This window comes from Peromyscus californicus, unplaced genomic scaffold (genome assembly GCF_007827085.1).
Source record: "Peromyscus californicus insignis strain IS unplaced genomic scaffold, ASM782708v3 Scaffold_7__1_contigs__length_154581171, whole genome shotgun sequence".
NCBI lineage: Eukaryota > Metazoa > Chordata > Mammalia > Rodentia > Cricetidae > Peromyscus > Peromyscus californicus.
This window is the reverse complement of record NW_026294595.1, coordinates 127,955,436-127,982,273: the sequence shown is the minus strand read 5'-3', so window position 1 is coordinate 127,982,273 and position 26,838 is coordinate 127,955,436. Positions and strand designations below refer to the sequence as shown.

At 50.4% G+C, this 26,838-nt stretch overlaps 1 protein-coding gene across 1 annotated transcript; it reads right to left on the bottom strand.

The window, feature by feature from the left end:
* Bpifb4 (BPI fold containing family B member 4) lies at nucleotides 1-26,838 on the bottom strand. Its single transcript, XM_052726213.1, has 16 exons — nucleotides 26,733-26,838; nucleotides 25,803-25,865; nucleotides 24,713-25,226; nucleotides 23,695-23,799; nucleotides 22,889-23,032; nucleotides 20,267-20,330; nucleotides 19,834-19,894; nucleotides 18,791-18,882; nucleotides 17,105-17,308; nucleotides 15,415-15,468; nucleotides 12,766-12,936; nucleotides 9,869-9,936; nucleotides 8,135-8,177; nucleotides 6,167-6,230; nucleotides 3,127-3,203; nucleotides 1-174 (listed from the first exon to the last, which is right to left on the bottom strand). Exons 1-16 carry the CDS (start codon nucleotides 26,836-26,838, stop codon nucleotides 151-153), a joined length of 1,854 nt encoding a protein of 617 aa, XP_052582173.1. The 3' UTR covers nucleotides 1-150.

Below are 26,838 nucleotides of genomic sequence, written 5' to 3'. Positions count from 1 at the left end.
TTTCCCAGGGTGAAGGCAGGAGAGGAGGAGGGTGGGAGAGTTGGGAGGAGACCTGTGGTGAAGACTGAAGGGACCTGGAACCAGGACGGTGTCCAGGCGATCCTCTCTGGAGCTGGTTCTGACTTCTTCTCACAGTATTTGCTCTGTCACTCATGTGCTCAGCACCAGAAGGTCCTTCAGGGCAGAAGAGATAACCAGGTGAGGAGAGGGGACGCCAGCTGCATCTCATGGGATGAACAGTCAGTCGGCCTGTGGACCACCTGTCTGGACCTTATCTTGCCCTGGACAGAGGATCTTGGGCAAGGGAGGGGACACTTCCCATTTTGTCCCTCATCTTTTTCACCCAAATCAGAGAAGCGGGCCTAAGTCTTTGTTTATAGCCTTCCCAAATCCAGGAAACATAACTTAAAGGATGTTATACAACAAAATAAATAGTACATAGGTTGTAACCCTAACAAAATGCCCATTGTGAGTCTGTCTTTTACAGACAGTTGAATGAACACATAAATAATGAGAGTTGAGGGACAGCTCTTTCTTACATAAGAATTCTGATTAATAAGTATAAAGGGAATTACACATGTAGAAAACTGAAGTAGACAACCCATGGCAATAATTATTGCTGACAGAAATCAAAGTGAGTGGGGATGCAATAGGAAGCTGGACATGTGGGTATCTGGGAATTCCCCCACAAGGTGTGTGTGAGGGTCACAATTCGCCCACAAGCTGTGTGTGCCTGTCAGAGTGACAGAGGGTGGCTTCACACTGGGGAAGCCTGGCAGGAGCCAGGGAGTAACAACCAGGGAGACTGTCCAGGAGAAGCCAAGTGGATACACAGTGTCCTGAGAGGTGACAGTGGGGGAGACCACCCCAGTCCCATCACAAGGCCGTGTCAGCTCTGTCGAAGCTGAGGCCCTCCCCACCAACAGAAAATGCCACAGTCGTAAGGCCAAGGAAAGGTGAGGCTGCATGAGGTGGCAGGACACAAAGGAGACCAGACAAGACAAGACAGTCTGGGGCACTCCAGAGCAGACCCTGAGTAGCACCGAGGACATGTGGGTGGGCTGGTGGAGCCGTGCACTGGCGCTCACTGCTTGGCTTTGGGTGGCAAGCTCTAGTTACATAAGATGCTAACACAAGGGGAAGCTGGGAAATAGCATGCTGGAACGATCTAGTCTCACTCTCTTTTCAAATTTTCCTGTAAATTTAAAATGATATCAAAACGATAAAATAAATGTCTAGCTTTGTGTAAAAAACGACAAGAAAAAACATCCCAAGCGGCTGCAAGGCCAGGCCGAAAGCTGACTGTACCTTCAAACTTTCCACCCGTGTTTACACCGCCTTACAGTACCTTGCTGTTTCCTAATTATTCTGGATAAATTCAAATCATATAGTTTAATTTAGAGATCAACACAACTCCCTTACTGGGATTTGAAGGAGAACTAAAACACAAGTCATTAATATAAAGTAATAAGTCTTTTGATGTGGAAATAATCACGAGTGATTTTTCAGGAAGGAAAAACTCATTCCTACTTTTTCATAAATGCCTGGAGGGGCAGTGTTTGGAGTCACCACATATTATTTCCCTTAAACTCCAGGAGAGTGACTTTGGGTAAGTAGCCTGCCCCGTTGACACTCAGCCCTTCTCCGAGTGTGTGAACTGTCCACCATGACCAGTGCCACTGTTGTATAGATCCAAAAGTCAGCTGGAGATTTCGCTGGGCCTGGGGCTGGGCTGAACTCATGATATGGTACATGGAGCGCATGCCCAGCAAATGGTGAAATGATGACAGGGAGGCCAAATCCATGTCAGTCTTGTTCCCGTGTCCCTGCCCCTTGGTTACAATAGCCATACTGCTAATGTGGAGCCACGTGGTTTCTCCCTCAAACACCACGAGATGGGAACTGCTGTTCCCCATTGACTGACAAAGAAACAGGTTCAGATATTTCCAGTCCTGTGGACACTCAAAGGATGGGGCCAGGGCAGGCACCCCTGGGGATGATTCCAGACATGCGCTGTCCATCCAAGGTCACTATCACCTCCCTGAACTGCTCTCCAGATGTGGAGGGAGTATTGCTCCCCAGGCCAAGATCCAGTCACAATGTGTGTGTGTGTGTGTGTGTGTGTGTGTGTGTGTGTGTGTGTGTGTGTGTGTGTGTTCTGCACACCCAGAGCAGTGCAAATACACGAAGCATTCTGCAAGGGATAATTCCCCGTGTGGAAGAAAGGGTCATTCAGTTCATCCTGGGAGTGCATTCTGAGGAGATAAACTCTGAGCTTAGGGTCTCAGATGTCCCTCCTGCAGCATTATACTGTGGCGCTGGTAATGGCAGACAGTTCCAGAAGGCCTACTGTGTGCCAAGGGCTGTGCAAATCCTTTCCACGTGAATTCTCGTTTTATTCTAAAAGTAGCCTGGTGACTAATGACTGTGACCAGAAGAGCGAAAACCAGAGAGGTTGTGTAACCTGCCCAAGGCAGACGTTGGAACCAGGCAGAGGTCCTCATTCTTTAAGCCCAGTGCCCTCTGGATCAGAGCCATGACTGAGGTAGAAATTTTAGAAAGATCAGAATGAACGCCAGCAAGCATCCGATGGGGTGACTTGAACGTCCACCTGAGAGATACACGGACTGAACCTCGCCTACACTTCCCACACGCTGAATGCTGAGCACATGTGTCTTTTATAATGAAAACAAAGCCCCTGAATTTGAACTTCAAGGCACCTGCTATCAGTGCAACTAGCCAATTACTTAATGAGTGTGGATCTCTGCTAGGCTGGGGTAGCCAGATTGGAGCTAAGATTGAGCTTGCTTCCAGCCTGAGGTAGTGTGGGCACAAGGTAGGTGTTCAGTGAACTCAGCCACACTTCAACTCAGCACAGCTGCCGCTGCTTGGAGCCTCAGCTTTCCCAGCTGGAAAAGTGGGGCAGCAGGCACGGAAGTTTTCAGCTTTGTACCATGTTCCCTCACTCTGGTCCTGTGCTTTGAAAGGGAAAAATACGAGTTGTCCCTTCACACACACACACACACACACACACACACACACACACACACACACACACACTTCCTCTCAAAGCGGGCAAAGTTGATGGCAAGAGCTGAAAGCGAAACTGCCTTCGTCTCTCCTTACCTCCAACACGTCAATGTCGGCGTTGCTGAAGTCAATGTTGAGGATTTTGGGCAGAGGGACTCCAGAACCCAGTAAAGCTGTAAAGGGGGTGGGGGAGTCAAGTCAGGTGTGGTCCATGTAGCCAAGAGGTGGCAGCCTGGCCAAAAGCAACCAGCATTTGCAAGACCATAGCTGTCTTTTCTGCCTCAAGCTTTGTCCTTGAGGTTCCTGCCCAGAAGCCCAGGCTGGCCTCAGACTTGCTATGTAGCAGAGGTTGACTTGAACTTCTGATCCTCCTGCCTTCATCTCCAAGCACTGGAATTATAGGCATGCACCACCATGGCCAGTTTATGGTGCTGGGGACCAAACACAGGACTTCATCCTTACTAGGAAAGCACTCTATCAACTGAGCCACATCCCAGCCCCTCCCTGGTGGGTTCTGTGCCTCCCCTGAGACTGTTCCCAAGTCTTGTCATCTACAGTGCTTCCTTCCTAGACCTTAGGCCAGTAACTCCAGGCAGCTGCTACTTCTGCCCCATTCCTGACTTCTGTCATTAGAGAAACTAGAACACATTAATTCTGTTTTTCTGTACTTGTCACACTTACCCATATCAGTTCTTTGGGGACTATGTCCTTAGCATAAGAGAACAGTAAAAATATTTGCTGAGTGAAGAAATAGAATCATGCATGTGGGTCCCCAACATGTGAGTCACCATGGAGTTTTGTTTGATTTAAGATGTCAGAAGCAAAAAAGAAGGAAGAGGCTGGGATGACTCAGCCTGAGAAGGGGCTTGCTGAACAAACCTGGTGATGTGAGTTCAATCCTCAGAACCCATATAAAGGAAGAGGGAGAGAACCAACTCCACACAGTTGTCTCCACATATGCACTGTGGCACATACACACACCTCCTCCCACAATAATAATAATAATAATAATAATAATAATAACAATAACAATAAATGAAACTTTAAAAACAAAGTCAGAGGCTATATAGATTTGCTGGCTAATGTTCTAGAAAGAAGAAAGGAAAAGAGAAAGGTGGAAGAAAGTGTAGTTAGCCTGCCTTCTTGAGGCCACTAGAACTTGAAGCTGGGGATGCTTGGGGCCTGCCCTACAGGGGTGACTACCCTGTTTCCCAGTCTCCTTTGGCCACAGAACACTTTTAAGGTTCTATTGTTTTGCAGACCTACTTTGGGAAGCATAAATCTAGTCAAATCTCTGACTTTTGAAGGGGATAGATTGCATTTGGACTTTCTAAGCTAAAAGGATTTTTCTCAAGGATATTGTGGTAGTTTGAAAGAAAATGGCCCCAAAATGGAGTGGAGCCTATTAGGTGGTGTGTCCTTGTCGGAGTAGGTGTGATCTCATTGAAGAAGGTGTGTCGCTGTGGAGGTGGACTTTGAGGTCTCATATATGCTCAAGACACCTACCTCACAGTGTTTTAGACCACTTCTTGGTGCCTGCAAGATGTAAGACTCTCGGCTACAGCTACAGCACCATGTCTGCCTGCACTCCGCCATGTCCCACCATGATGATAATGGACTGAACCTCTGAACTGTAATCAAGCCACCCCAATTAAATGTTTTCCTTTATTAGAGCTGCTGTGCTCATGGTGTCTCTTCACAGCAATAGAAACGCTAACTAAGACAGAAGTTGGTACCAGGGACTGGGGTATCGTGATAGGCCTGACCATATTTTCTTTTGGAGGAATTTAGACTTTGGTATTTTGGGTTAGGAAAGCAGTGGGATGCATTAAGCACTGCTTAATGGACCATACCAGTAGGAGCATGGAAGACAGAGGTACTAAGTGTGATTTGAACTGTTGGGGGCTCACTCAAGAGGTTTCAGAGGAGAAGAATATTACAAGTGGCCTAGAGATCACCTTGTGATATTTTGGTGAAGAATGTAGCTACTTTTTGCCCTTGTCCTAAGAGTCTACCTAAGGCTAAAGTGAAGAGTATTGGACTAATTCTGTTGGCAAAGGAAATCTCAAAACAGCCTAGTATAGAATCTGTTGTGTGGTTATTTGAATTAACTCTAATACATATTTATAATGAAAAGGAGCAAACTAAGCAAATAAAAATACAAAATGTACAGATTGAGAAAAGGGACCACCAGGAAGTGGAATGGAGCTAAATCCTATGAGGAAGTGTGTCACTGTGGAGGCGGGCTTTGAGGTCTCATACATGCCCAAGATACTGCCCAGTGTTTTAGACTGCTTCCTGTTGCCTGCAAGATGTAGGACTCTCAGTTACAGCTACAGCACCATGTCTGCCTACACTCTGCCATGTCCCACCATGCTGGTAATGGAGTGAACCTCTGAACTGTCGACTGCCAAATTAAATGTTTTCCTTTATGAACTACCATGGTCATGATGTCTCTTCACATCAATAGAAACCTAACTAAGACAGATGCCAAGTCAGGTCAAGAGCCTCTGGCTCTGGCCTGCTCAATCCTGATACTTTCCTCTATTCCTGCTGGATTTTTGTGGCACTTAAGGAGTCGAGGGGGGGGCTTGAGGGTGTAAAAAACAAGAGAAAGAGAAAGAAGAGGAAATACTAGATATTTGGATGTTCAGATGACTCATCTCTGGGTGGGGCCTTCTAAATTTATTCTGTGATTCATAAAATTTACACACATACAATTTTCATAGAAATTAAAGAAATGAAGCCATCAGCCAAACAGAAAGCAGATGTGGGAGCTGGGAACCATGCTGTTCCCTGTCAACAGAAATGTGGGCATTTGCTACTTGCTACATAAAGATAAATGTTAAAATGGGCATGGTGGCATACAACTGTAATCCCAACATGTAAGCAGCTGAGGCAGGAGGATCACAAGCTTGAGGCCTGCTTGGGTAAGACCCTGTCTCAAAAGAATCTAAGAATAATTTTTATTAACTTGTAAGCTTGAAGAGCATTTGCCTTCAGAAACATAATCTATTTTAATAAAGTCCTCAGAAATGGCACTGTACAGTATAACTGTACACTCAATATACCCATTAAGCCAGTTACTAGGTCCCTGACTCCCATGCCCCAGAGAGGCTTGGATACCCACTCTTACCATTCATTGCTGGCATAAAGGCTAGGTCAAAGATCTTCTCAACCAGCATTTCCAAGATGAACACCTGAGGAAGAAGAACTGAGCTCAGACAGGGATGCGGCCAGCAATGATAGACCCTAGAGGACCTGGGGGACCTGGAGTCCAATGTGAAGGCCTGGTGCTGCTTGAGAGAACTCCAGAGACCCCAGATGGCAGCCCCTTGGTACCTTTGGTCCACCTGCTCACAGTACAGAAAGATGAGGATCAAGGCTGCTAAGAGGCAAGTGGGAAAGAAGACTTGGCTCCTCCCCCAGGAGGCTAAGGAGCCATAGCTAGCCTGCACATCCCAGCTCAGCCTCTAGGGCCTGTGGAAAGGCTCTGTACCTCTCCGACCTTGAACTTCCTCAACTGTGCAGTGGATCCACTAGCAAGGACTCTAGGGATTATGTGGGGATCCTGTCACTTGCCTGGCTTTCAGCTATTAGTCACATAGGCCTCTGTGTCCGTGAACCCTTGATTCTGGGGACTCCATCAATGTGCTTCAAAATGTTGGAAAACAGAATTACATCTACTCTGAGGCAGGAAGATTGCTATGGTAAACCTGGGCTAGCAATATAAGAATGTCTCAACAACAAAAAAAGAAAATTTATTTTTAATCTGCACTAAATGTGTTTGAATTTATTCTTCTCATCATGATTCTCCAAGCAAGGTAGGTAATAATTAGTCACATGTCACATCATCTAGATCAGATGGAAAGTTCACAGAGAGATTGGCTGGCCACATGGAAACACCACTCATACACAGGGCATGAGCATCCTGGGGGCCCTGGAGCTGATCCCTCCCTGATCCTGAGGGACAGCTGCACAACTGCCCTTGGCTGCTCTAGGCTTCAGGTTCCCTGTCTGCAAACAGGAGTGGACGTGGATGATCCCCACTACATTAATGAAAATCAGAGCAAGTGATGTGTGTAAACACACTCCACAGGGCTCTGCACAGGCTGAGTGTGGTCACCCCTCCATGGCAGTGCTGCAAGTCACAGAAGTCACTAAGTTTGCAGTTCTTATTTAAAAAGGGCAGTTTCCTACCTGCCCAAGTCACAAGAATGCTGCGAGGACCAATCGAGCAAAGCTATGCAAGTAGGGAAAGGCTCATTTGGAGCTGTTGGCACGCCTGGGGACCCTGTGCATTTCCATTATGCTCATGGGATGTGGTACTCCTCCCCACTGGCAGTCCAGAGATGTCTGTTCTAGGTGGAGCTATGCCCAGGCGTCTGTGAAGATGGGGAGAGTCTCTCTGCCTAGAATTGAGCTGGCGACATTGATGTCACTGGTGACAGGGTTTGGAGGTTGGAGAAAGCCGGAGAAGCTCAGAAACAAGGAATGGGGTGATGGGTGTGCCTTTCTCATTGTGTGCAGAAATCCACCCGAGCCTGGCCAAAGCCCGTTATTTTGAGAGAGATTGCGGGGGGAGCACCCTTATGAAGCCTTAGTTGGGGAACCCAGGAGTGAAAAAAGGCAATGTTGCTGGGAATCAGTCCTAACTCTGAGCACCTCAGATTCATGGACCCTTAAAGGCAACTCTCTAGGACCCAAAATTTAGAAGAGAAATGAATCCAAACCTTTTCTTTTCTATAGGAGAAAATGGAGTCTCAGCATGTGTGGGTAATGTTCACAGTCACACATGGGTCAGTCCACAAATGTCAAGAGGAGAGAGGGACCCCAAGCACCTGGTTGCCCTGGGTTCTGAAGAAAAGGGACTTGGGTGAGGCCCCAAGTGTCAACTAAAATGAGCAGTGCCATTGGCAACAAGCAGGAGCTGTGAGTTCACACCCTGCCCCTTTCTCCATCCAGCTTCAGTCCCCATCCATGAGAAGGGGTGACAGTGCCAATGCCAGCCCCCTATGATGCCCAACCAGCCTGGGTTCAGCTAGGCTCAGAAGACATGTCCCCCTGAAAAGATCTTTTCTGATGCCTAAACCCTAATACTTACATCGAAGTTGCCCACATTTGAAGTTCTGAGGTTGAGGCTGGTCCTGCAGTGAAAGGAAGTAGCTCATTAAAAGCAGCAAAGGCCCAGGACTTGTGACCAACTGTCAGAAGCCTCTGCCAGCATGCATAGGAAGATTCCCATCCTGGCAGGAATGGTCACAGCAAGTCACTCTCCTATACTGAGCACTAAGGACGTTTCAGACACCAGGCTAAGAGAAGTAAGCCTGAAATTACAGCTTTGCCACAGACTGGCTGTGCAATCTTAGGGACTTCACCTCTCTGTGCCTCAGTTTCCTCACTGGGAGAGGGGAGGTCTGCCAGGACTAAATGGGGGGGGGGTGTCCCTATGAAGTAGTTGGAACCATGTGCAATATGTAGCCAGTGCCCTGTGTGAACACCCACTGCCTCTATCTCACTTAATCCTCCTAGCACCCCCTCTGCAGGCTGAGGCTGCTGGGTCTCCTGGCTCAGCCACAAAGCTAGGGAGGGGTAACAGGATTCACCCTGGGCCCGTGCAATCCACTCCTGTGTTACTCTGAAAAGGGAGGCTTGGGTGTGAGCTCACACTCCACAACAAAAGGGTCTCTGTCTCCCTGAACCCCACAGCCCTGCCTTAAGGGGACTCAGACTCTCCCCAGAGGCAGAGGGAGTTTGTGGCTGCTCAACAGGAAGGTTCAGTCTCCATCTGGACAGACGAAGTCTCCCAAGAAGAAGACTTTCCTGGCTGGACATCGTGAGGTCCACACCCAGCCCGCTCCTCCCCACACCACCCAAATGCCTTGACATTGCAAACTGTTCATGTCACACTCCCCACTGAGAAGCCCAGCCCTCCTCTCCAGAATTCCCTGCTCTCCCGTGGCTGTTCTTCTCACCAGACCTGGCTGGCCATCCCCGGACCATCCTGGGTGGCCTGTTAGCACCACCTGTGAGTGTCTGGACTTCCTAAGCACTGATTGTCAACAGGAAAACTCACCCTGACCTAAGTGTGTGCTGAGGGTCCAAAGTAGGAACTCTTTAATCTTGAAATGGAGGTGACAGTAACCCTTATTTCTGCAGAATTAGGTCAAGGTTAAACAGAGAAACTTCCCGGACCTTCCTCAGTCCTGCAGCTGAGTCACCCAATGGACGGCAGTCTTTTGTCATGAATCTTATGAAGTAGATAGAGGCTGTTGTCCCCATCTTCAGATGGGAAGCCTGGGGCTCAGAGAAGTCGTCTGGCTGACATCACACAGTCAGTCAGTGATCACATCAGGATCTAAATGGTATTGCTGGACTCTACACACAGTGCTCACCGTTCAGGACAGTGGGCACCTGGACCTGTACTGGCTCCTGGCTCCACTCTGTGTAGCATTGAGCTAGCACATCCACCTCTCCGAACCCTAGTTTCTCGTCTCTAAAACAGGAGAATGAGGACCCTGGTATCATGGACCTTCAGGAAGGCCACAATACGTGGATTAAGGACCAAGAGCAACTTATTGTCACCAGCACTGTCGTGAGCCCTGAGGCACTTCCTGGAACAGCAGGTTCTCTAGGCTCTACTCCTGCCTTTGGCCCACAGTGGTCTCAGCAGACAAGCTATGGTCACCTCTGCAGCCCCTTGAATTTAGCCAGCCCTCACAGCCACACAGGAGACCTCGACCCCAAGCCTGGTGGCCTTGCGTGAAGCAGCACCGGCAGCCTCAGTACAGAAGACACTCTCTGAGGAGCAAAAGCCCATGGCCACAGACTCTCTTACTTGTCCAGCTTGGCGTCAATCATGAGCTTGTCCCCTTCCACGGAAAATGAGGCCAAGAGGTCTGTGTCCTGGAGGGAGAGGAGGAGAATACACATCATTGTGTTCATGCAGGCTGCTGCAGGCCGGGAGCTCACAGTGTTCAGTGCCCACTGGTGCCCCATTCACCTGAGCATGGCAGGCCATTCCTTGGCCAAGAGGCCTGGCCTCCTCATAAGCACAAGACTGCCAAGAGTACCCAAAAGCTGTGGCTTGCATTCAGGAGTCAGCAAGCACCCAGTGCTGTTTCCACTTATGTCTCTGTACTGGCTGAGTGAACATTTCTCAGAGACATGCCCAAGACTTACACTGTGGGTGTTGACAGATACCCCCAAGATCCCTTCAGGAGGGGACTTGCAGCCTATTGAACTTGCTGGGAATGAGTCACTGAAGATGCAATTGGGCAACACCCTTGCCAATCATAATTGCCCTGCCCCATAAGAGAGGCATAAAATGTCCAGAGTCCCTCACCCCCCGCCCCCCACGCAAAAGTTGTCATAGGAAAATTTTTATTGCCCCCTTTAGACTTCCCCTAATAAATAAAATAAAACAGCCTTCTGAAAATTAAAGGCTGCCTCCAACAAACTAAGGGGCAGTGTTGGTAAGACAGCAGTGGAGAAGACCCAGGGCTCCGGTGACAGAGGCAGGGGTCTAAGCTGCCACAGGAAGCCGTCCTGAGGAAATGGTGTTTGTGCTGAGGACTGAAGGGTGTGTAGGGTTTGAGCAGATGAAAAGGGATAGGAGAGTCATCCAGGCTATAGGAAGGGGGGCACCTGCAAAGGTCCTGAGGCAGGAAAGAGGGAAGTATTATATAACAGAAGACTGGACAACAAAGAGGTGAGAGGATTCGGAGGCTCAGGTGGAATGATCTGGGCCAGACCAGGCCAGGCTGTGGGCCCAGGAAGCCAGGACTACAGTCTCAGTGGTGTGCCACTATGGCAGAGGGCTTAGCTTGCTCACAAGGTAGGTAGAGCACTCGCTCCCATTTCCAGATAAATGGCGTCCAGATAGAATGCCCCCTCACTCCCTGCCCACTCCTTCCTCGGTGGCTTGTCCTGCTTCAGTCAAGGTAACCACCTTTCAGCCTAGAATTAGCTCACTGGCCCCCAACCCTGGGAGCAACAGGCACTGTGAAGACACGGCAGATGGGACCAGAGCCCTGAGTGTCTGTCTGAAGCCTCCCTCGGGAGGGAGTGGCCTTAGCACACATTTCCTTTGCAAAACGGTCACTCAGCAGCTACTGTGTGTTGAGCCTGTACCAGCCTCTGGGGATCTGACAGTGAGTGGGATCCATCTCTGCCCAGCAATAAACTCGCAAACTTATTTTGTGACATCAGGTTAAGGTTTCAAGCCTGAGAGACAGTGTGGGAGAGTTGTATTTCAGATGAGTGATATGAGAAGAGAAGGGCTGTGCTTAAGATGAGGAGCGTGGGAGGCTCCTCTGAGAAGGTGGTATTCGGACAGAAACCTACAGTAAGCAAGCGAGTGAGCCATGCAGACATCAAGGAACAGCCCAAGCAAAGACCCTGTGGTTAGACTGTGCTCGGCTTTTCTGAAGAGCATTGAGGAGCCGAAACATGACCAAGAGGAGCCCTTGCAGTACTTAGGGGTAGGGGGCAGTCATTTTTAGGAGATTGCTTTCCTCCAGAGAGTTAAGGAAAGCAGGGGAGAAGGATGGTTTTCATTTGTAGAAGACTCCTTGAGAAGTCTTCTGTAGTATGGCAAGGTGACAGGTGTTCACAAGATTTATCATACTTCAAAATAGATGGAGAAGAGAATGTTCAGTTTTTCAAGTGCAAAGAGGAGGTGAGTGTGTGAGCAAGATGATAGGTGTGTGAGGTAGGTAATGGGTGTGTAGGGTGATGGGTGTGTGAGATTATGGGTGTGTGAGCTGAAGGGTGTGTGGGATGATGGGTGTGTGTGGTGATGGATGTGTGAACTGATGGGTGTGTGAGCTGATGCGTGTGTGGGGCATGGATGTGTGTAGTGATGGGTGTGTGTAGTGATGGGTGTGTGGAGTGATGGGTGTGTGGAGTGATGCATGTGTGAGCTGACAGGTGTCTGAGCTGATGGGTGTATGAGGTGATGGGTTGTGAGGTGATAGGTGTGTGAGATAATGAATGTGTGTGTGATGATGGGTGTGTGAGGAGATGGGTGTGTGAGATGATGATGATGTGTGTGTGTGTGTGTGTGTGTGTGTGTGTGTGTGTGTGTGTGAGTTGATGGGTGTGTGAGATGATGATGATGATGAAGGTGTGTGTGTGTGTGTGTGTGTGTATGAGCTTATGCCTATGTGAATGGATGAGTGTGCTGATGACCCTGGTTTTGTTACTGCACACAATATATGTGCATTGAAACATCTTATGTCCTAGGAATTTATCCAGTGATCAGGTAACAATTAAAATAAAGAGGGCTCTCTGCTGTGAAATAGTTGTGGAGATAGCTATTTTGTTCCTTCCTAGGCACCAGGGAATGGGCACCATGTGCTGTTTCTCTCTTCCTTGGCACCATACAGAAGGTATAGCACACAGTAGGGCCCAAAGTGCATTGCTTACGTGGTCTGTCTGAACACTGACAGCTACACTTTCGTGGTTTCCCCAAAGCTGCTCTAAGCACCTTACTAAGGTCCAGCTGCCACTCCTCAAGGAGAGGGAAAAGGTCAGGTTCAGAGACAGGGAGTCTCTAACCCAAAGTCACACAGCCAGAAGTGGTAATGGCTGGATGTGAGCCAGCTCCCCTAGCCCCAAAGCTGGACAGCTTATTGGTGGGGACTATGGGGATATGAAGAGGATGGAGCCTGCCAAGACTTTGGGGGTCTGTCTTTAGACCCAGCTATTGGAGCTTCACCCTCAGACACATACCACATCGATGAGGCAGATGGTGGTCTCTACATCATTGGGCTGGGAGACCACAACCTCAGAGGTGGCAAACACCTTCACCAGCGCCTTGTCCTTCTGCAGTGTCACAGATGGGGGATTGGGCACCTGGATCCTGATGGTGAGTGGGCGGGATTCAGGGTACTGCTGGAACACCTGTGGGCAGCATCAGATGGGTGGGCAGGGTCACAAGCAGTAGACTTTTGACAGTCAACCTCCAAACACAGAGTGGGACACATACATCCATCAGCTCATACACCCATCAGCTCACACACCCATCACCCCACACATCAATCACCCCACACATCCATCACCCCACACACTCACCAACTCACACATTCATCACTAAATATATCCATCAGCTCACACACCCATCACCCCACACACCCATCACTACACACACATCCATCAGCTCACACACCCATCACCCCACATACCCATCACCCCACACACCCATCGGCTCACACTCCATCACAGGAGGCTTACACACTCCAGGAAAAAGCGTGGACCCACTGTGGAGGCTGCCTGCCCTCTCTGATCCCCTCACATAGGACCACCATACTAACTATATGTGACAAGACAGAGCCTCAAGCTCAACACCAGACACATGGAGATGCTCGGGAAATGGCTCAGACCCAAGTGGGGTCTCCTGAAGCCCTGAGCCAGGGGCTAAGTGACAGTCAAAATTTTGTTAATTCAATCACTCAGACTCGGGGGCACTTTTTTTTCTGGACTAGAGGACAAAGTGAAGGCCAGTGGCTGCTGTTCCAGCACACAGTCTGTGGCCAACGAGGGGGCACAGGGCCCTTTGCACCCTTCCTGGGATATGAAGGTAGATTTCAGCTGTGAGGACTGGCTGGGTCCCCTGAGAAGCCCACTGTGAGCACTACAGCCTGTTTCTGCGGCTCAGATCCCCAAAGCTAACTTGCTGAAAAGACTGGTTTATCACAGTGACTAAATTCCAAGTTAATTCCAGATAAAACTCTTTCCTAAATATGGAAAGCAGGCGCCAGACACTGCACAAATCCTTGGTCACTTTTAGAGGGAGAGGGAAGTAACTGTTTCTCAAGCAACATTTGCCCACGAGTAGGATGAGGGAGATTAGGCCTAAGAAGACAGGTCTTGGTCTTGACTGGGCAGATAGTCTTCCATAGGAACTCTTGGTCCATGAACAAACTCAGTAAATTCAGCCATTTAATTCACCCTGATATCTCTCCCTCAAGGGCATAAGCATCAATTAGTCAGGCATTTGACCAACTGGCTTTGCACGGAGATTTTCAGGATCATTAACCCAAAACAGGCAGTGTCTCTGAGAGATTAGCAACACCTCCTTCAGAGAGGCCCCAAGGCAGTTGGAACTGTGTCCCTAGATAAGCAGGGCCCCAGGAGGCCACCAGAGCCTGGGTCAAGCTGCTCTCTGTGGCTCTCCTGTGTCTAGCCTCAACTCTGTGACCATCTTGAGCCATTTAAAGCTCTGTGTCCTTGAAGATGGGCTGATCTCTCTGTGCCTGTTGCCCAACTGAGAACAGGAGTCTGTCTCCCAGTGAGAGAAGGGGTTCCGGAACACTCTCATGAGCTGTCCGGGGACAATGAGCACAGGAAGTGTTCCAGTGTCAGAGGTCCCTGGCGGAGCTGCAGAAGCTTAGGACTAAGGCTGCGTCTGCTATTCAAATGCCAACCACACGAGGGCAGTAGCGATCACTTGCTGAGTTTTGTTCCCAATCTCTCCTCACTCTGGTCTAGATGGGACATATGGAAAGAGACGGGAAAGGTACAGAGGGTTGTAAATGAGTATCCTCCACCTGGTGTGGCACTTCCTATCCACCAGGTTCTTTAATACCAGGGAATAGGCCAAGAACTACAGTTGGGAATTGAGAGGCATTTGTTATACTTTTACATGGTCACTTGAAAGGGAATCTGTAAGTATCAGCAAGAACAGCTGTTAACATCTGCCAAATGCCCACTCTGGGCCTTCATTTCCAGATGAGAAAACAGGCCTGGACAGGTGGTTCATTGGCAGGGGTAATATGGTTGGGACATGCTGAGTCATGCCCTGCTCTGAACACCTGCCAACTCCCTTTTCAGCTGCCACAAGAATGTGTGTGCCCACACCAGATGTCCCTTTAGCCAACCTGGACAAGCCTCTCTCTACAAATGAAGAGAATAAACTCAGAAATGCTAAGACTGTGTCCAAGGTCACACAGAGGAGAGATCACTTGCCTGAAATATGCAAAGCCCTGAGTTCAAACTCCAATACTATACCCAGCCAAGGAGTAGCCCAGCCAGAAAGAGACTGTGCAGGCTGGTCCACCACCAGGGCTCAGGATCTGTCATCTTCACCCTCTATGTGTTATCTCATAGATCTCATATGTGTTATCTCTGACCTCCATACCTATCCTGATCTCTAGGGAACCAGGTTAGAACCCTGCCCAAATGAGGAGGCAAGGTTGTTCCCTGTTTCATGGTTATCACTGTCTGCAGAGAGCCCTGACCATGACTTCTGTTGTCTCTTAATCAAAAGGGCACCACTTAAAACTGCAGAGCACTAGCTATATACTCCAGTGACATGGAAGCATTCCCTCTAAAGACATAAAAGAAGCTAGAGACAAAGACACCTTGGGATCACTTACTTACCTTGGGTATCAAGGCCCCCAGTGTGGATGTGGTGAGTGGAGGGAGCTCTTCAAACTGTGAGACAAAGACAAGGCCATGTAAGTCCTGAGGTGATGGGGACAGGCAGGTACTGTAACACAGTTCTTAGATTCCAGTGCACCATAAAACAGACAGATGCCCTAGAAAAGTCCACAATCTGAGAGTACACTCCAGAGTGGCCATTGTGTAGCCCATGTTGCAGTTGCATGGCTAAATGGATGGGAGCAGCCACTTAGGCTTTCTGTCTACAAATATGGCTTGATGTAGTCAAGGCAAGCCCAAATCTATTGTCGCCAGTGGAATTCTTTAGAAAATCTTTGCCAAGTCCATGTGCGCCACCTAGTGTCTGCTTGACCTCACTCTGTTATTCAATTCATGTCTTTTATTCACTTTCAAAAATGTCAGATGCTAAACAATGAAAATCAGTGCCTCCTGGGGGGGGGCGGGGAGAGGGAGAGAGGAAGACAGGAAGAGAGGGAGAGAGGGAGAGAGACCACTGAACCAGTGCAGCAGATAAAACAGTCATTACCTCTTGCATAGGTGCACTGTCAGGGCACATTAGTCACATGTTCAAACGGGACCCTTAAACACTTAAAACTAGAAGAGTGCTACCTGCACTGGGCCTAAATGGACACTTTCTTCTCAGCAGAATTGCAGATTTTCAAGATTTGGGGGGGAAATATTTGCAAGTATCCCATTCTTAGGAAAAGCAACGAAATTTATGGATCATAATGACATGTCTCAAAACCTCAAATTTTCCAACATATTGGAGGATGGATGGATAGACTGACAGAATGGATAGGTATCTAGGTTAATAATGGATGGATAGATTGAAAGACAAATAATGAATGGATGGGTTCATAGATGGGTGGGTGGATGGATGAATGGATACATAGATAATGGATGGGCACCTGGATGGATAGTAAATTAATGAGTGGATTGGCTGGTGGATAGATGACTGAATGGGTATGTGAATGGTTGGATGGGAAGTGCATGGACAAATGGTGAATGGAGAAGCAGATGGACAGATGAGTGGGTGAGTAAATGGGTAGTTCATGAGAAAGGTATCTGGATGGATAGAAATGAATCGCATGTGGCAAAATATGATCTGGTAAACAGGGTGAGGCACATATGAATGAGACTGCACTATTCTACAGCTGTTTGGAGGTGAGAAATCTCTGAAAGGAGTTGGGGGGAGTGTCTCCGAGCACTGCTCTGGGGTGTTAGTGTTTTGTTTTCATGTCTCTTTTGATTACTGGTGTATGCATGTTGACCAACTGAGAGGATTCTAAGTATTTATATTAGTGTCACAGGTGAATATGCTATGCCTTACATAAACTACTGAAATAAATCACACCGTAAAGAGAGTAACTGCCTCCTCCTGGGACCAGAAGCAGCTTACTGCCCTGCCTGTGAGGCATGTGAGAGGCTCTGATGGACAGATGATGGATAGATGGGTGGGTGGGTGGGTGGATGGATGGATGGATGGATGGGTGGGTGGGTGGGTGGGTGGATGGATGGGTGGATGGGTGGGTGGATGGGTGGGTGGGTCATCATCTTTGGACCTAACTAGAGTACAGGGTAAAGGACAGGGCCATCCTCAGTCCTCCCTGTGAAGCATGGGCTAGAAAGACCCCAGACCAACCACTTCCTGCCTACTGGGCGGACTCACCATGCCATCCGTGATGTCGATGTCCAACGCGCCTTGCTTCTGCAGCATGGTCAGCACAGAACCCAGGAAATTGGCTGAGATGGCCAGCTGGGAGTTGGTGTTGTCTCCCATAGGGGGGAGTTCTGGCATCTGGGGCCTGGGCAACACAGCTGGCCGCCCCAGGGGATAGTCAATGAGGTCACCTCCTGCCTCCCCAACTAAAGTCTGAAAAGGGGAGGGAAGAAGAAGAGGCTGGAGTCTGGAAGGAGGTGCCTCGGCAGTCCTTCCTGATTGTACCCATGATTCTGAGCTACTCTTGAGGGCAGCTCTTCCTCTACTTGAAAGGGAAGGGGGTCATGGCAGCTCCTGCTTTATAATCCGTTACAACTACAATTATCACAGACAGTCGTGCACACACCCATATGCATGTACACACACATGCACTATGGCACAGATCCCATGTCTCAGCCCATCACAGTAAGTCAATGTGTGCATGCATCTGTACCTGCACCGTCCACACTGGCCCATCTGTCTCCAAAGATGATGCCCTGTGCAGTGCTCCAGGTCTTCTCTGTGCTCAGAGACCAGCTGCTCTGCCCTCACCTTCCTTCTGCACCTCAGCCACCAGGGACAGCACCAGGCCAGCCCCCTCCCGCTCCTTGCCACCCCCATCATCCCCTACTCATCTGTTGTTGCATTCCTCTCACTGGACAGGACTTAGCTTAAGAGTTACCTCCTCTTAGAAGCCCTCATTGACTTTGCTAGTGCGTCCTAGTCTCTGTTTTAGGTTCTGTCACGGCGCTGGGTCTGTAATTGACTGTTTGCTTAAATGAGTCTCATGGGTTCTCCTATGGTAGACCATAAATTCCCTTCAAAAGAGGCTCTGTCCTGCTCCCTGCTGTGCCTTCAACACAGGACCCAGGCCTGGCAGCACGCCTCTCCAGTGGACATGTGTGTCCGTGTACATGTTACAGTGCAGCCACATGACATGGGCTGCATCTCTGTGCTGAAGTCTCAGGGGAGCACCATAGCCACTTGAACCAGGGATGGCCTGCCTGCACAGGGACTGTGCACATGAGATCCATCTGTTCACCCAGCTCACAAGATCCAGTCTCCCAACTTGACCTCCAGTGAAGTCATGTTCCCCAGGTCATCACTGGCCACCATGGGAGTGTTTATACTACAGAAAGCAGCAAACGATGCCAACCAGAACTTTTGAAAAATCATTAAGAGCAGGTTGTTAACTGCATACGAACATGCTAATGGCCAGCAGACCATTGTTTACCCAGCAGACCCAGGGTCTCAGCAGCAGCTGCAGACACTAGCAGCTGGATGCCTAGGTTCAGAACCCAAGCATGCAATCACTAGCTCTGTGACCTTGGGCAAATGGAGCCACCTCTCTGTGCCAGTAAACAAGTCTCACATTGTGGTTCCTATGAGAGCAGACTGAGCTCGTCAGCAAGAAGCACCCACTTGGGATGTGCCTGACTCACAGTAAGCACCGAATGGTGTTTAAGGATGCTTCCCAGCTCTGCCCTACTCTAATCTACAAAGGGTCCTGTTCAATGTTGTTCACAGCATGTGTAAATGCCTCGTGTGTGTGTGTGTGTGTGTGTGTGTGTGTGTGTGTGTGTGTGTGTGTGTGTGTCGAGCCCATGGTAATCCCACACTCAACTTCAGGGAGAAGGTTTCCAGTCCATCACTTACATTGAGGTCCAACTCGAGGAATTCCCCAGTCACCAGTGGGAGGCTGGAGAAGGTGTATTGCACACTCCCAAGTATCCCCAGAGGCACCAAAGCTGTGGCAAAGGAGAGGGTCACATTACGGTCCCCTTCTCCAGACAGACCCACCTCCAGTGCCCCCATGCCTATGGATGTGGTGAGGGGATAGGGTGTAGACCAAGGCCCCAGCTCATGCTTCAAGGTAGGGCCAGCTCTGTTCCAACCCCAGCTCTGCCTCTTCCTTGCTGTGTGACTTCAGGCATGTCCCTGCACCTCTCTGGAACTCACTTGCTCCTTTGTAAAGCGTGTTTAACGTCACCTTTTAGATTCTGTGGCAGGGTTGGGGAGAAATCCCAATATTGATGAGCCCTGTGAGCTGCGAAGCACAGTGTACCAGGGAGCGCCTACGGCTGCACAATGTCCTGCTTGGTTGGATCCACATCCCCCTGACTGCTTGCGACAAACCCTTTGTCTCCTGTGCTTTCCTTCCTCATCCCAGAAAATCATCCTCAAACTGCCTAGTGTCCAGAAGACATGGGCTCCCCAGCAGAGTGGGCTCCACTGTGTGGCTGCGGGAGTCAAGCACTGAAGCATTGTAGGTACTGCCATGTGAGAGATTATACAGCACCCGTAATACACAGCCACACAGGACTGTCTTGCTTTCAGGACGATCTCTAGGAAATCCAGGACTGGCGGTAGCATTGAATCCTGGTCCTCGGGGCCTGTTCAGTATCTACACTGACTCCTTTTAGAGAATGAGGACTTTCTCCAATTCCACAGCTGCCAGGGCAGGGCCAGGCTTCCATCCTGGATTCTGGCTGTTGTCTACACCAAGCCTCCCAAGCCCTAAGCAGGGCATAGCAACAGTAACAGCCAGTGTGGAAGGCCTGGTTATTCTTGTGGAACTACTCAAGCTTGCAAGGACTACCCACCACCTGAGGCCTCCTCCCAGGGGCTGCAGTGTCCCTGGGGCTAAGTCAAGCAGGCATCAGTAGACATCGGCCACACCAGAAAGAGGGAATACTTACAGTCCACGAGACCCAGTTGGTCATTGACAAGACCCAACACCACGTCCACGATGGGGCAAAGCTGTGGAGAGAGACACCATGGAGCTCAGGGGGTGCGGAAGCTGGGGAGCAACATGCGCCCATAACAGAAGAAGCAGGTGATGTAGATGGATTGACTGTTATCTGTGGGCCCTGCCCTCACAACAGCCCAGGAGAGAAGGATCTCTCCTTATTTCCATCTTTAAGATGAGAAACCAATTTAGGGAGGTGATGAGACCAGTCACACAACAAGAAGTATCCCAGCTGGGGCCCAGAGCCACGGGTTCTCAGGCTAGACCTCCCATCTTGCCACTCAACTATCCCAACCCACATGGATATGCCAGCCCCAGCTCTTTCCATCCTGCTGGGCCACCTGTCTGACCCTGGAGGCACAAACCCTCTCATCCATCCTTACCAGGTCAGGGAGGACGTTGGCCAGCACTCGGTTGACTAAGTTGTCCACCAGGTTGGGGAGAAGTCTACAGAGGAAGGGGCAAGATGAGGACAGACTCACAGGCATGGAGGACTCTCGGCTGCCCATCCACGCCAGTGTCTGGCTCCAGCTCTGAGCACTGAGAGCCCCTGGGACCCGGACAGTGGCACTGGCCGGAAGGCTCTCCCTAGGCCTGCCCTCACAGGCCAACAGCAAACTGATTTCCCTCCCGGCCTCCTTTTTCCTTTCCTTCCTCTCTTTCCCCATCCATTCTCTCCTCTCTAACCTCCCTTCTGTTCCCCTCATTCCTTCCCCCACTTTCTTCCTTTCTTCTCTCCCTTTTCCTTGCTTCCTTCCACAAACCAAACACGTCGGGGATCTGTCTTGTCAGTCTGGGACATCCCAGATTGCTAGCTGCCCAGACCTTCCCTCCAACTCCCAGGGTCTTTGGCAGAGTGGCTTGTCATTTTCCCAGGGACAAATGAATTTGCTACTTTATCTATAGCATCTAGAACATTCCACGTGCTCCAAAAACATTTGTGGATGGGGCAGGAGAACTCTAGCAATGAAAATATGCCCATTAGGCTCACACTCAAGGAAAGGTAAATGGGACTGGAAAGCTTGGGGGGTGGGAGCCATTTAATAGAGCAGGAAGGAGGCCAAAAAACTGACCAGAATGGGTTCTCAATGTCCACCTGGATCCCAGCTGGTGAAGGTCAGAGACAGGTCACACACACACACACACACACACACACACACACACACACACACACACACACACACGGTGCACAGGTATTTAATCAGTCAGACAGACAGACAGATACAAAGTCCCCATAATGGGCTCACTCTTTAACAACACTCCTGTTCACCCCTCACACTGTTCCTGGACCCCTCCCCCACAAAGCGCCAACTGCCACTTCTCTGTCAAGCTGTGGAGCAACATCTTGTGGAACCAGCTTAGACACCTCCCAATGCTTTCTGTACACCTTGGTCCTCGTTGTAGATGGATTCAGCCTTAAAAGGGCTGATCCTGCCGGGCGGTGGTGGCGCACGCCTTTAATCCCAGCACTCGGGAGGCAGAGCCAGGTGGATCTCTGTGAGTTCGAGGCCAGCCTGGTCTCCAAAGCGAGTTCCAGGAAAGGCGCAAAGCTACACAGAGAAACCCTGTCTCGAAAAACCAAAAAAAAAAAAAAAAAAAGGGCTGATCCTGTCCTGGTTCTCGTGAGATCACTAGGAATGTGCACAGGGGCACACACACAGGTAGGTGCACATGTACTGGTGTGTTGGAGACAGGGTGACACTGATCTATATACATATATCCTAAATGAGAAGTGATGAGCTACATCAGGCTTCCTGTAAAACGGCATCTATAGACAGTTGTTCATGTCAAAGAAACAGATGGACTTATGTATGGCAAATGATTGACAGCTCATCCGGGAACAGCAGGAAGCCCTGAGAAGTTAGACAAGGGCACTTCAGCATTGGGCGCAGAGAAGTCTCCCAGTTGATAAAGGAAAGGAGTGATGTTCAACAGGTTTTAGAGCAGGTGCTTGTTTGCATGCAGAGAAAGGGGCTGCAGAGCCACACTGGTGTCTGTCTGCCTGAGGTAACTCAAGGAAGCGGGAAAGGGACTACAATGACTAGCCGTGGCCCGCTCTGTCTGCACCTCTGTCATTTGACATGCTGAACGATGTGAATGCAAAAGTCTGGGAAGATCTGGGTTTTGGACCCTGGAGCCTTGGTTTTTTGTTTGTTTGTTTGTTTTTTTGTTTGGTTTTTTTTTGTTTGTTTATTTGTTTTCTGTCCCCGCCTATCCTGAAGCAACAAGAAGAAAAGCTACACGAGGCAGGGGTTTGGAACTCTGGTTGCACGGTGACTCTCTCACTCCTAGAGTCCACATGAGATGAGGGCTGGGGTGATGGGGCCAAAGCCTTAGTGAAACAAGACAGAAAACAGGGATTAGGGACTCTAAAGATTGAAGGTGTGGACAGACAGGCTCTAAGCTGCCATGAGTGTTGCCTTCATCCAAGGTCTCCCAGGCCTGGGGAAACGTGCTGGCCAACACAGGAATGCCTGACAGCTCTCTAGACAAAGGATAGGGGCTTGGTCACTTTGTAGAAAAGACAGAAAAATATCTCACATACACCCTCAGTTAGGGGTACAGTGACTGTAAACAGATGAGAAATTTCTCCATGGGTTGCGACATTCCTGGACACAGGAGCCCTCTTGGATATATTTTCATAAATTGACAATGTGCCAGATTCTGTTCCAACTGCTTTACATTCATTATCTCGGTTCCCAAAGCCAGAGTCTACCCCATCTCACAGATTCCGAATCTAGAGCTAAGAGAGCAACAGAAGTTGTTCAGGGTCACACAGCAGCAACAGAACTGAGATTTGAATCTGGACAGGTCTCTCCAAGGTGGGTGGATGCCCACATCCTGGGCTCAAAGGCCCAGCCCTTGAATTACCAACAAGCAGATGCCAGACCACGGCCCGAGCAACAGTGTAGATGGCTCAGTAGGAGTGGGACCACCTTATTTCGTGAGATGGGTGACTGCGGTGCCCTGCAGCCCTGCCCTGTCCCTCTCCTTCTTGCACTCACCCCCGAAGCAGTTTGACCTTGATGCCTCCCAGGAGGGTGTCGCAACGCTCGATGACCAGCCGCGGGTAGCCTGTGCGGTCCATGGTCAGGCGGACTTTGGCCGTGATGTTTACCTCCACCGCAATATCCAGGAAGCCAATGAGGCTGGAGGAGACCAAGGGACCAAGGAGACCATGAGCCATTCTGACCACCAGGTGTCTCGGGATTAGGCAGGCCTGCAAGGCACCTGTCGCCTCGGGTTTCAGCACAATTTCTTCTTGACGTCAGGATTGGGAGCCCCAGACAAGTGCTATCCCGCTGCCTCAAGGTGACCTGATAAATCTCCCTCACCCTTAGCCAATGAGAATTTTAAAGGCTAGGAACAAGGTTTGGTACAAACTCTGCTTTGTAAGGTAACCATCCTGATGTTTTAGACGTGACCACACCCCACCCCAAGGAAATGACTCTATGCTAAGACCCACCCTCCAAGGTCTACATACTGGGTGGCTTGGAAGGCACTCTGCCTGTGGCTGCAGACAGCCGGAAGAGGAGCGGCCTTGCTACCCTGGGCAAGTGAACTCAAAAAGACTCAGTGGCATCAGGAGACTTGTCTAAGTGTTGGAACCCAAGCTACTCCCAGACCCTAAATACCACCATGGGCTGCCTTTCCTGCCAAAGGGACCGCAGGCTGATTTGGAGTTCAGACACTTGTGCCCCCCTGCTCCTCCCGCCATGATGGATGCTGCAACCATACATGATGATGATGATAAGAAGCAGCTTGCCCAAGTTCCCCTGACAGGATCCCCTTCTGAGCCAAGGGCACGCACCTCTTTCCGTTGATGGCCACACGGGTATACAAGCTCAGGTAGACACCCACACCAGGCAGGAGCCGTACAGACACCCGGGGAAGGGTAAGCTCCACAATACGCAGCCTGCATGTGGTCAAAAGAAGTGAGCTAGCCACTGCTGCCATCCCTTGCCTCAGAGCACCCTCACTCACTCCTCCACCTCTGCTCCCCACAGTTTGTCCCCCTACCACAGAGATACCTGAGATCCATGAACAGAACATAGAGAAGTTCAAGGCAGAACTCCATGGCCCAGCATCCCACCCACCGGGGGCATCGCTTTGCACATCTGTGCCTTCCACTCCCTTTGAATCCTTTGAAGACACTGCTCCCTACCAGATCCTTCCTGCCCACTCCTCAGACTTCAGCCAAGGTACTCATGCATGAAGCCACCTGCCCTGAACCCCAAGCTGATGAGTCCCTCATTCTGCACATTCTTATTCACCAACAGCGTCTGCCAGCCCTTGTGACTGTGGGACTGGGTCTAGCCTCTTTCTCCAAGCCCACATACCACACTGGCCAATAAGCTCCCTGGGACTTTGTGCCTGTCTCGAGGCCGACAGTGTCCCTCACATCATAAGGGCTCTGTATATTTGTTAAGTTAAATGACTATGGCAGGGAATCTGGGCAAGGCTGGAATTATAACACATAATTATAAGGAATAACTCTAATGTACTTCATTGTGAGATTATGGCATATGGCATACTATGTATGTCACACAGTTTTAAATCTTTGGGGTTTTATTTTTTCCTTCATAAATTGAGTTACTATGACCATTCTACAGATCAGCAAACTGTGAAGCAGAAAGATGAAAAGAATGCCCTAATGTCACACACAAGTAAAAGAGACAGTGCTGGGTCTAGCCTCCTTCATGTGAACACTGCCAACTGTGGACCTTGGACCTGCCAAGATGTCCAGTCCTTATATCTCCTTAGATAGCCTCAGTACACGGTCACCTGTTTGTGGCTCACCAGTCAGGAGGCAGAGCTCAGTTCCTTACCCAGTGATGCCTTGTACAGTGCTCAGGATGCCTCCTTCACCCAGCACACCAAGCACACCACCTCCTCCGAGAAGTCCTCCATCTCCAAGGAGACCACCTCCTCCAAGCAAGCCACCTTGGCCTGCCAGAATGCCTTCATTCGCCAGTATGCCTCCAGTGCCCAGCAGGCCTCCAGGGCCAAGTGCCCCAGTGGCCACCCCAGCTGGGATCTCTCCAGGCCGCAGCTCACGCCGGTGGAGCCTGCTCACGGTGGACGTGTCTGCTGCAGACCTGTACCGCCCGGAGTTCCGGTGGTAGGCATAGTCTGCATGACGGTAGTCTTCATGTCGTAGGTCCCTGAGGCTGCCATCAGACTCCAGGATCTCCCCATAGCGGTATTTGCCCCCCAGCTGAGCAGTGTTCTCATTCTTCTCAACGTGACCATATTTGTAATTGCCACCAAGCTGTCTGCCATTGGTGTATGTGGGAGGGGGCTCTCGGACATGGAAGTCGTTGTAGGGGACACCACCAACACCTCGGGGGAATTCAGCTCGTCTGTAGTCATCATAGTGGTGTCGACCACCACCCAAAAGGCCACCACTGCCCCCCAGCAAACCCCCACCACCACCCAGCAGCCCCCCACCATGGCTACCACCACCACCCAGAAGCCCTCCTCCACCACCACCCAGCAGGCCCCCACCATGGCTACCACCACCACCCAGCAGCCCCCCACCATGGCTACCACCACCACCCAGAAGCCCCCCACCACTGCTACCACCACCACCCAGCAGGCCCCCACCATGGCTACTACCACCACCCAGCAGCCCTCCACCACCACCTAGCAGCCCCCCACCACTGCTACCACCACCACCCAGCAGGCCCCCACCATGGCTACTACCACCTCCCAGCAGCCCTCCACCACCACCTAGCAGCCCCCCACCACCGCCACTACTGCCACCCAACAGGCCTCCACCCAACAGGTCACCACCACCTCCTCCACTCCCACCGCCAAGCAGGCCCCCCAAGAGACCTCCTCCCCCACCACTGCTCCCTCCACTTCCACCAAGCAGCCCACCCAGGAAGGGCCCACCACCGTCACCACGGGCTTTACCCATGGGCACCTCCCTCAGGGCGGAGCGGAAGGCGTCACTCTGCTGCATTGTGCCTGAGATGGCTGTGGAAAGGCACAGGTGTCAGCCGGGGGGCTCCTCTACCCAGTTCCCAGGCACCACCTTAGAGCATCACCCTACTTGTGGGGTCTCATCCTGCCCCACCCCCAGGGGAAAAAACAGCAATAGACCAAGAAAACAGCATCACCCAGTGAGCTCATGTCCTGGTGTTACCGCTGTGCCTTTAGCTAGATTTCCACATCATTGGGCCAAACTTTGGTGGGATTCCTTTGTATGCCTCCCTTCTGAGTATCCCTCACTTCACAGCATGGTAAAGTCTACTTTCTCATGAATTATAAATTCCTAGGGAACAGCCTGGGCCAGAATAACAGCCTGCATTTGATGGAATGACGACACCAAAGGTTATGAAGCTCTCTGATTACGAGGTAAAAAGTCATCTTGAGTCCTCACTGGAGCCCTGGGCAGGGACTGGGGCCACAGCAGGTCCTCATTTCTCAGGGTACAGAGCAAAGATTTGAGATTTGGAGGCCCCTGTACCTGACCTTCTGTGTCCTGGGGACTACACAAGTCTCCAGAAGTCATCCCATTCACCCTCCTCACACCAGTCCTCAGAGGTGGGGATGGCTCCACCCATTTTCCAGATAAGGAAACTGAGACTCAAGTTGTATAACCAGGCTTTGAATCCCAGGAAGGCTCGCTCCAGGGCCCAAGTTCTTAACCTCTGCTGTATACTGCCTTGAAAGAATGAGCTGGTGCCTAGAAAGTGGCATCCAAGAGAAAGGGAAGCCACAGCCCAAAGGGAAGAGGTCACCCAGTCACTAACCATGGGGTCTGCTGGCATGCGGAGGGTCCTCAGGTCCCTCCCCTGCCCCTCCCATGCCACTCATGATCCCCGTTGGGGCTGGACTCACCATTGCTCAGCACATCTTTCGTAACTCTGAGGACTGTGTTTGTGCCTTGAGGTGTACCACACACAGCTGCCACAGACAGAGCAGCCACACACCACGCGGTCCACAT